This window comes from Aulonocara stuartgranti (assembly GCF_965226115.1).
Source record: "Aulonocara stuartgranti genome assembly, chromosome: 5".
Lineage (NCBI taxonomy): Eukaryota > Metazoa > Chordata > Actinopteri > Cichliformes > Cichlidae > Aulonocara > Aulonocara stuartgranti.
Genome location: NC_138943.1, coordinates 235978 through 245552, shown reverse-complemented (window position 1 = coordinate 245552; position 9575 = coordinate 235978). Strand labels below are relative to the sequence as shown.

Here is a 9575-nt window from a genome sequence, read left to right as displayed (position 1 = left end):
TTCTGGGGGTAATAATAGATGAAAAACTTAACTGGAGAGCTCACGTAAGATATATTCATTCCAAAGTATCACGAAGCATTGCAGTACTAAACAAGGCAAAACAGCTATTCGACAGAACATCACTTCATATTCTCTACTGTTCACTGGTTTCACCATACTTAAGCTATTGTGCAGAGGTCTGGGGCAATAACTATAAAACCACATTACATTCACTTTTTACTCTTCAAAAGAAAGCAATTCGAATCATCCACAATGCAGGTTATAGGGAACATACAAACTCACTATTTTTGCAGTCTGAAATATTGAAAATTGACGATATAGTGAAATTCCAAACAGCACAAATTCTATTCAAAGCAAAAAATAAAGAACTGCCAGGTAATATTCAGAGTATGTTTTTTTTGAAAGAAGGAAGTTATAATTTAAGGGGTTTTTGTAACTTCAAAACAATGAAGGTACGTACTACAAGAAAAGGCTTTTGTGTTTCTGTTCAAGGAGTGAAACTATGGAACAAACTGAATATGGAATTAAAGCAATGTCCAAACATAAAACTGTTCAAAAAGAGTTATAAAAATATGATCTTCTCGATCTATAAAGAAAAGGAAAATATTTAAATTAAGTGAATGTCTCTATTTAAAAACAAACAAACAAAAAATTCATGATGTGATATTATAGTATATAGTATATCAGAAATCTGTTCACTATTTTTATTACAAATTATATCAGTAAGGAAGCTGACTAAATATTCACTGATAATTTATGGGACAGGGGTGGGATTAAATAAGTGTATACTTCTTCCCACTCCCTTTCAACATGTAAATTAATCAGAATGTTTTTTTGTATGTAATTTGTATAGTATATTTTTTTTTCTCTCATTTCTTTTCTAAATGTACTTGTATATTGTTCACATGTTGAAATAAATTACCAATCAATAAATTACCAATCAAATGCTCAAATCTATGTTTTAAGTTTTGAGTTCTGTGCATTATTAAAGAAATTAGAGCTGAAATGTGCCTTTAAGGGCAACACCCTCACGTTCATTGATGTGTGTGTGTTAAAACTCTTTGATGTTTTTGGTCACATCTCTCAGCTTTCAGCCTCTTTGACCTCTTCAACATGGCGCCCGCAGTGGAACACCTCGGGACAGGAAGGAGGTCGGGCGCTGCGCCTGCGCAGTTGCTCTGTCCGGGTCCCTGTAAAGATGTCTGAGCAGGCGGGGAGGGAGCGGAGCGGAGGACCCGAAACAACGCGCAGAACCCGCAACTGTCCGCGACTTAACCGGCCAAGGTAAGCGCCGACGGTCCCGCGGGCCGGCTCCGGGCGCACCGACACGCGGCGGAAGGTGTCAGCTCCCGGTGGGGGCTGGACAGTGGCGCGCGGGGCGGCCCAGCTCGGAGCACAGAACAGAAATGTTAGTGAGGGCGCGCGACGCTGTGGCAGGGGCGTGTCCGCCATCTTGTGAGTGAAGTGGCGCCTGAACAGCCGCAGGTCTCTGAGCCTAATGGCGGCTAACTGCCGATGTGACCGCGCGAAGGTTCCGAACCCGACCTTTACTGAGCGTGCTGCCCAGCCTGACCCCACCGCAGAGCCGGACCGGCCGTCACCGTGTGTCCGTGTCGGTCCCGGGCTCCCGAGCAGCCGCCGCAGCCTTTTGTTGTCCTCCTCCCCCTCTCTCCCTCCTCCCTGTTTGTTTGGGAAACCTGCACCGCGCATGCGTGTAACCATGGCGCTAGTTTCTGCGTGTAAGAAAACACGATCAAACGTGTCGACAGCGCGCTAAAATCTGTCTGAGCCCATCGATCATTGTGATCAATTTAATCACTGATCGGCTGTTTGCCGCCGTCTGACGTCAGCGCGCCACATTAACCCGCGGGATCGGAGCAAGCACCGAGACCGCCACAACACACACGCACATAGACGCCTGGATGCACGCACGCGCCAACACACCTGAACGAGCACCTGTAACGCTGATCAAACTACTGATGAGTTTGTCTGATCTGTATGGCCCTCTGAGCAGGGCTGGGTGTGCTCACCGATTCTCACTCAGTTATTCTAATTCTGATCATTTATCAGTACATGGGCATATTTTTACATCTGTGTATAAAACAAAGCTGACACTGAGACAGGTGTGAGCATCACAGCAGAGGCCTTTGTGTCAGAGTAACTGAGGATAAAACAAAAAGCCAGCAGCAGCAGATTTTCCTGGAATAACTTTTTATAGCAGATAATGTTAAAAATATTCTACAGTAGATCAAAAACTGAAGAAAACCACAAATCAACACGTGAACATTACCTGATGCTGCTTAAGGGAAGCAGAGCACACTGAGAGAGAGCTGTGCAGGAAGTGTTTTTTTTATCCTGGTGGATTCAAAAAAGCCAAAGTCAGAGAAAACTCGTGACCACGTGTATCAAACGTGAAACGTAGTTTGGATCTTCTGTTGCTGCTGGTTCAGTGAATTTTGGTCTGAGAGTGACGAAGACATGTCGGCTTTCAGCCCCGACAGCGTGCACGTGTCATGGGGTGAACCATCCTTGCTCTGTTTATATATTTTTACCTGCTCGTTAATCGTTGCTGTTTGGCGAGTGTTGAAATGAGCTTCTGGTATTTCTGTCGAAATACATTGTTATTATTATTATTATTATACATTATTATGTCAAATCGATACCATTATTTGTAAAACCCACCCCTACCTCTGATTGCAGCTGCACACCTGTCTGACTCATTCTCACCTGTGTTTTGTTTTGAAGGCACGTGATGTCATTCTAACTGCCAAGATGTCCAATGACAGCCAGGGATTGGTGAAGGGGGAGGCGGCCATGATGCTGGCTCCCTCTGGCTCCGCCTCATCTCAGGGACCACCCCTTTCTCCGTCCACTGCCTCTAAAGCACCTGAGCTCCCAGGTACGCTCGTTTGCCTCTTACCTGTCCCACTCACCGTACTCCAACCCTGATTACCCTCTCTCTCTTTCTCCCCCCCAGATGAGTTGGTTCAGGCTGGATGGTCCAAGTGTTGGTCTCGGCGGGAGAATCGGCCATATTACTTCAACAGATTCACCAATCAGAGCCTGTGGGAGGTGCCAGTGCTCGGCCAGCATGATGTTATTGTGAGTATTGCCTGTGCTTATCATTTACAGTTATTGATTGATATGCAGTTATTGATCAGGTACCGATCTGTGTCTGCAGTCTGATCCTTTAGGTCTAAATGCGGCTCCTGCAGAGGGCGGGGACAGTAACCTTGGTAATGGTCAGAGGAAGAGGAGGAGCTCTGAGGAGCAGGGGGGAGGACCTAACAGCTTCAAACGTGCTAAGGTAAAACGGAGTCCTAGGTTGGATGAGCCAGAAAGATGCTCTGCTGTGATTGGCTGACATACTGACCTTCATGCCCGCTGTTACATTTCCTATGACACGATTAGTAACCTGACAACCAATCACAGCAGAGTGTGAATAGACTGACGTATGATGCTCCGAGTGCAGGTGAGCGAACCCTGACCAGGTCTGTCTGTTACCAGGTGGAGCCGACCACGCCCATCTCTCCCAGCACTCCTGGGGTCAAACCCTGGAGCTCCGCCCCTGAGGACAAACAGGCCCAGTCCGCCACACCCACCACACCGAGCCCCGCCCCCGCGCCGTACAGACCAGCTGTGTGAGTACTGCATGTTGTTTTGTTTTGTTTTGTTGAAGGACCTTTTTGATTGGTCGGTGTTTTCAGGATTTACTGGGACCTGGACGTGCAGACCAACGCCGTGATCCGAGAGCAGGCCCCCGCCAGCCACCACCTGCCCCCCCACCCCGAGATCGAGCTCCAGCGAGCGCAGCTGGTCACCAAGCTGAGGCAGCACTACCACGAGCTGTGCCACCAGAGGGAAGGTATGCCACACGTGCAGGTTGTGTACTGGTAGCTCCTCCCCCACAGGTGAGAGGTGGAGGGAGAACACATCTTCAGATAGGGTGAAGGTCAAAGGTCATCAGAGACTTTGGAGCCGTCCAAGCCCGAGTGTTCATTAATGGGTATGACGGGCATGTGTGAATGTGAGCTCTGACCAGGTGTTGGTTCTCTGCCTCAGGTATCGATCCGCCCCGGGAGTCCTTCAACCGCTGGCTGCTAGAGAGGAAAGTAATTGACAAAGGTCACGACCCCTTACTGCCGAGTGACTGTGACCCTGTTATCTCCCCATCGATGTTCCGAGAGGTCATGAACGACATCCCTATCAGGTGACTTTAAAATCGAGTGGCGTTCGCGTCTCGTGCTCTTGGCGTTCGTTTGCTGTGAGGAGAACATGAGATTTGCTTTTAATTGAGTGATAAATGTCTGACACTAGAAATAGTCTGAATTTATTGATCAGAGATCATGTGCAGATTAATATATTGATCAGTGATTGGTTTGTGTGTGGCAGGTTGTCTCGCATTAAGTACAAAGAGGAGGCTCGGAAGCTGCTCTTTAAATACGCTGAAGCTGCCAAGAAGATGATCGACTCCAGGTAGGACCCAGCTGACCAACTGCTGAGCTCAATCCTGCTGAGATTATCAAGTGGGCCCGCGCTCTGACCTCTGACCTGTCACCCATGCAGGAATGCGAGCCCGGAGAGCAGGAAGGTGGTGAAATGGAACGCCGAGGACACGATGAACTGGCTGCGCCGAGATCACTCTGCCAGCAAGGAGGACTATATGGTAACCTGTGACTTTCGCTTCATCTGTACTCGTTACACGATTGCTTGTAGATCACCTGTACAAGTCGCCTGTGACTGTCACTGGTGTATCTGCAGGACCGTCTGGAGCACCTGAGGCAGCAGTGCGGTCCTCACGTCGCCGCCGTCGCCAAAGATTCTGTCGAGGGAATCTGCTCCAAGATCTACCAGCTGTCTGCGGAGTACAGCCGCCGCCTGCGCCAGACACACCTGAGCCTGCTGCAGGACCCGCCCACTGGTACACTTCAGTCCTGTGTATTATTCACCTGTGTACCTGGCTGTCTGAGCCCATAGTGTTCTGTCTCTGCATGTTTCAGAGGCGTGTGCGTCCCCGCCGCAGTCCCGCCTTGTCTACTGTTACCCGGTGCGTCTGGCGATCCCGTCGCCGCCGCTGCCTCGTGTGGAGCTTCACTTTGAGAATGACATGGCGTGTTTACGCTTTAGAGGAGAGATGGTCAAAGTTAACAGAGGACACTTCAGCAAACTGGTCAGTAACCCCGTGGTAATCTGATTACCTTAAAAATTGTAATCCGAGTACATAACAGCAACCTAGTCAGTACCTCCGGTGTAATCTGTTTACTTTTTACATAGTAATACAAGGACTCAAAAGAGTAATCAAAGTACTCATCAAAAAGCTGGTCAGTAACGCATTGTAATCAGATTACTGTGTCCAATCTGTCCCGTTTGTCTCTCACCTGTCTCGCTGCAGGAGCTGTTGTACAGGTACAGCTGTATAGACGACCCTCGCTTCGACAAGTTCCTGTCCAGAGTCTGGTGCCTCCTGAAGAGATACCAGGTCAGCTGACGGCGTGCTCGCTCGGTTCACCTGCTTCATTAGCTGCTCAAAGCTAACCAGGTGTGTGTGTGCGTGCAGGTGATGTTCGGCAGTGGTGCTAACGAGGGGAGTGGCCTGCAGGGGGCGCTGCCGGTGTTGGTGTTTCAGACGCTGAACCGTCAGTTTGGTGTTTCTTTCGAGTGCTTTGCCTCGCCACTCAACTGCTACTTCAAACAGTTTTGCTCCGCCTTCCCTGATACCGACGGCTTCTTCGGGTCCAGAGGGTGAGGTGACACAACTGGACAATCCGCTGCACAGTCTGTCCACTCTCCCTGTCCCAGCGTGACAATCTGGCATGTGTTTCAGGCCCTTCCTGTCCTTCTGTCCGGTCAGCGGCTCGTTTGAAGCCAACCCGCCGTTCTGCGAGGAGCTGATGGATGCAATGGTGACGCACTTTGAGGTCAGTACTAGTCTCTGATCTGGCCTCTGAAACGGACTGTGATCCAGGGTTTCTGATCCGGTCTCCTGTCTTTCTCAGGACCTGTTGGACCAGTCCTCGGAGCCTCTGTCGTTCATCGTGTTCGTGCCTGAGTGGCGTGACCCCGTGACTCCAGCTCTGACTCGCATGGAAGGAAGTAGATTCCTGCGTCATCAACTCAGCATTCCCGCCTACGAGCATGAGTACCGATCAGGGAGTCAGCACATCTGCAAAAGGTACTCGCACTACAGTGCTGTAGTATTACTGTAATACTAATATTGTGTACACTGAATTACTGATTGATTGTAGTAGCCTAATACTCTGATTACTTTATATATTATCAGGGATGAGATGTACTACCGGGCTGTACACGGTACTGCAGTTCTCTTCCTGCAGAACGACGCCGGCTTTGCGAAGTGGGCGCCTACTCCAGAGCGTCTGGCCGAGCTGACAGCAGCGTACCGCGCCTCTTCCACCCGCATTTCCTCCTTGTCGTCCCCTGGCCCTGCCCACATCTCTCCTGGAGATAGAGACTCCGCCCCCAAAACATCTGATAGGACACAGAGTAACGTATTGTCACCCGGTGGCCACGACGACAACAACAACAACGACAACAACAGCAGCGGTGATAGTGGCAGCAGCAGCAGTCCTCGAGACAAAGTGTCCACCGTGTAGGCGGGGCTTGTGGAGGCCACGCCCTTTCGCCTGTTGGACAGTTGTTTCAAGTTTTGTTTTCTGACTTGTCTCGTTCAGATTGTCTTTCACCAGCACCTGTAGCAAATGTTTATCCATAATGCCACATGCCACCAGGGGGTGGGCGAAGCCTGAATTAGCCCCACCCTCTGCTGGCTTTAACCCCGCTCTGTTGTGATTGGTCAAAGCTCTGGAGCTTTTTTTATTTTTAAATTTTTTTTTTAAAACTTGCAGCTGATTCTTGTTCAGCTGTGGCTTCTGTTGTTCAGCAACAAACATCACAGCCAATCAGTGAGCAGCGACTTCGAGCTCCAGCAATAACCCCCCCCCCACCTGTAATGTCACTTGTGACCACGGAGGACTCTGATCCCCGCACCCATAGGGCTTTCTGATTGGTCAATAAGGCAGCTACTGTTTCTATTGGACAGATCTTTGTTTTTCTGGGGTTTGATTTTGTTTTGTTTTTTTCAGTCCTGCTTCTGGTCCCGCCTACTTATAATGGCCCGGCCAGTCAGTGTGGGGAAATGGACTACTCATGAGGTGGAGGATTAACAGTTAGGTGGGAGGAGGTGGAGTCAGATTCAGACTGTTGCTCGGAGACAGACGCCTTAGAGTGCGGGGTCACTGACGCTGAGGGGGCGGGGTCTCATGTAATCAAACTGACAGACATTTGTGTGAACACGACAGTTTTTTGTCATTAACGTCTTTTTTTTCGGGTTCATCAAACGTTTGTCAGAAAAATTAAAGTTTTTTTTTATTTAAACTTTTGGGAGTTTGCTTTGTGTTTTGTTTATTTTATTTTTAAGTGTTTCAAACATTTTTTTCCCTCTTTTCTGCTCTCTGGCTCCTCCCACTCAGTAACCTGACACTACAACAAATGTTTGTTCTGGGATTGGCTGGCTGTGGCCCAATGAGGCGTCTGTTTCCAGGGCTGGCAGCAGTGTATATAGTGTATAGCCTGTTGATGTTTTAATTTAAAGCGACGGTGTGAAACCAAAGCGACAAAGCTGCGATAGACAGACTCCTCCTCCTCACATCGTCTTCATCATCATCCGGTGTGCGTGAACTATTTCGAAGATGTTCCTGACCCTCAGAGCGTGCGCCGCCATTCTTACGTTCCTCTTCCCGTTCAGCACGAGGTCATGTGTTCAGGTGTTTCGTGCCGCTGCAGCTTCACTTGTTTGGTCACGTTAAGAACGTTCGTCACGGCTTCGACATGTGACAGTAATGTAAAGCACCGCAGGACGCCACTCTGGATGTGTTATTGGCATCAAACCCTGACATGAACTGTCTTAGTCACCGTTGTGTGATGGCGTGCATTTAAATGCTGCCCTCGCCATCACACAAAGGTCACTATGAAACTTTTTGCAGTTTTCTTGGCGAGCCGAAGCGCTCACAGAGATGCCATCATAATCTGTCTCCACGGGAACAAATGCACCAGGAGAAACGTGACGCAGGACGCGATGGAACAGTGGATTTTTACACGTGAACGTAATTGTCGTTGTGACACTCGCTCACATGTAAGGATTAACGCGCGTGTGGTGGATTAACTCCGAACCAGGAGTGTGCACGTGAGCCGAGCACTGGTTCTTTGATGTCACAGTGAATACTGAGCTGTGATTGGCTGCTCTGGCAGCAGCAGTGAAACGTGCACATGATGCTCCGGTGATGCAATCAGAGGCTCATCCACTGGGCCCGCCTCCATAGGTGTGTGTCCTGGTCATAGCTGCGTCCATGTGCCCAGTTACTTGTGCACAAACTCCAGGTGTTTGTCAGAGGGCGGAGCTAGAAGTGCTGATAGCTTAGCATAGCACAAAGTCGCTAATGTTGCAGCTGCAGACGTCTCACTTCATCTGACTCACCTGCTGGGTTCACTCCTCTTTGACTGTCTGTGATGTAGACACCTTACTGGAGGCGGCGGCTCGCCAAAGCCTGGCTGTAAACAGGAAGTGGTCCATCTTGTTTGTTGGCCCCTCTGCAGATTGTAAATAGTGTCTGTACTCCAGTAAAATCTGAAACCAGTAAAACCAGTGCTGTTCCTCTTTCTGCTACAGTCACATGACCTCACACAGTCACACCAGTGTAAATGTTTGTCATCTACAGTAAGACCATCTGCAAGTATCATTTGTCGTTTCTGTGTGATGACAGTTTAAACAAACTTCACGTTAGTCAGTTTTCAGTGTTACACTCTCACCTGTGACGTCACCCTGGAGTCTGCCTGCCGGGGTCCATCCCCATGAACAGAACAGAATAAAATAGCGGGTTTTCTCTGAGAACACGGTTGGTGCACACAGTAATGACATTCTGATGCATTTATTCTTCGTCAGACTGCACAGCAAAACAAACTGCAGTAATCGTCTGAGTCACAGCTGAGATGCTTTCCTATCCTAGCCTCCTATCTTCCTATACCTGCTGACAGCACACCTGTCCACGTTTATGATTTGTCCTAAGCTCCGCCTCCTTTGAGTGAATGCGCTGAATGACCAGAAATCCTGAAATTCATAGCGCAAGGCCCAGGACCTGAGGAACAGGTGAGGATAAGCTGATGACCCACCTTCTCTAGAGAAGCTTCTGACTGAAAACGCTGCTGAGGCTGCTCGGCATCAATCCCGCGGACCTGACATCACGTGTAGCACCTGTTCTGTACCGGTTCACAGCCGTTACACACTTTTACAGCTCGTGCACTTGCATTAAAGCGGTGTTCAGTGATATGACGACATCTAATTTTAGAATTTGTATAATTTTTAAACATTTCGTATAATTTTAGTATTTATGTTTTATAGTAGTTTTACATAATATGTTTGGTGCCTGTCAGTATTTATCTCCTTTTTACATTGTGCTCAGTATGAAGTTAGTGAGTCACGTGCTGACAGCGATCAGGTTTGTACCTTTCATTGTGTGCCTTACGGCATTCACACTATTGTGTTCCTGTTTCTCTTTAAACTT

The 9575-nt window shown here is 48.6% G+C and overlaps 1 protein-coding gene across 1 annotated transcript; it reads left to right on the top strand.

Moving 5' to 3' along the window:
- The first annotated feature begins 768 nt into the window (after nt 1-768).
- pcif1 (phosphorylated CTD interacting factor 1) lies at nt 769-7392 on the top strand. Its single transcript, XM_082534202.1, has 16 exons — nt 769-1284; nt 2746-2899; nt 2978-3102; nt 3182-3307; nt 3508-3641; nt 3708-3865; nt 4063-4210; nt 4393-4476; nt 4567-4666; nt 4762-4921; nt 5001-5170; nt 5393-5479; nt 5558-5742; nt 5825-5918; nt 5997-6172; nt 6281-7392. Exons 2-16 carry the CDS (start codon nt 2773-2775, stop codon nt 6609-6611), a joined length of 2205 nt encoding a protein of 734 aa, XP_082390328.1. The 5' UTR covers nt 769-1284; nt 2746-2772; the 3' UTR covers nt 6612-7392.
- The last annotated feature ends 2183 nt before the right edge of the window (nt 7393-9575 follow it).

Coding starts and splice junctions, on each gene's coding strand:
- pcif1 (XM_082534202.1), top strand. CDS start 2,773: ATGTCCAATGACAGCCAGGGATTGGTGAAGGGGGAGGCGGCCATGATG. Junction 5,743..5,824: donor GGCTTCTTCGGGTCCAGAGG/GTGAGGTGACAC, acceptor CATGTGTTTCAG/GCCCTTCCTGTCCTTCTGTC. Junction 5,919..5,996: donor CAATGGTGACGCACTTTGAG/GTCAGTACTAGT, acceptor TGTCTTTCTCAG/GACCTGTTGGACCAGTCCTC.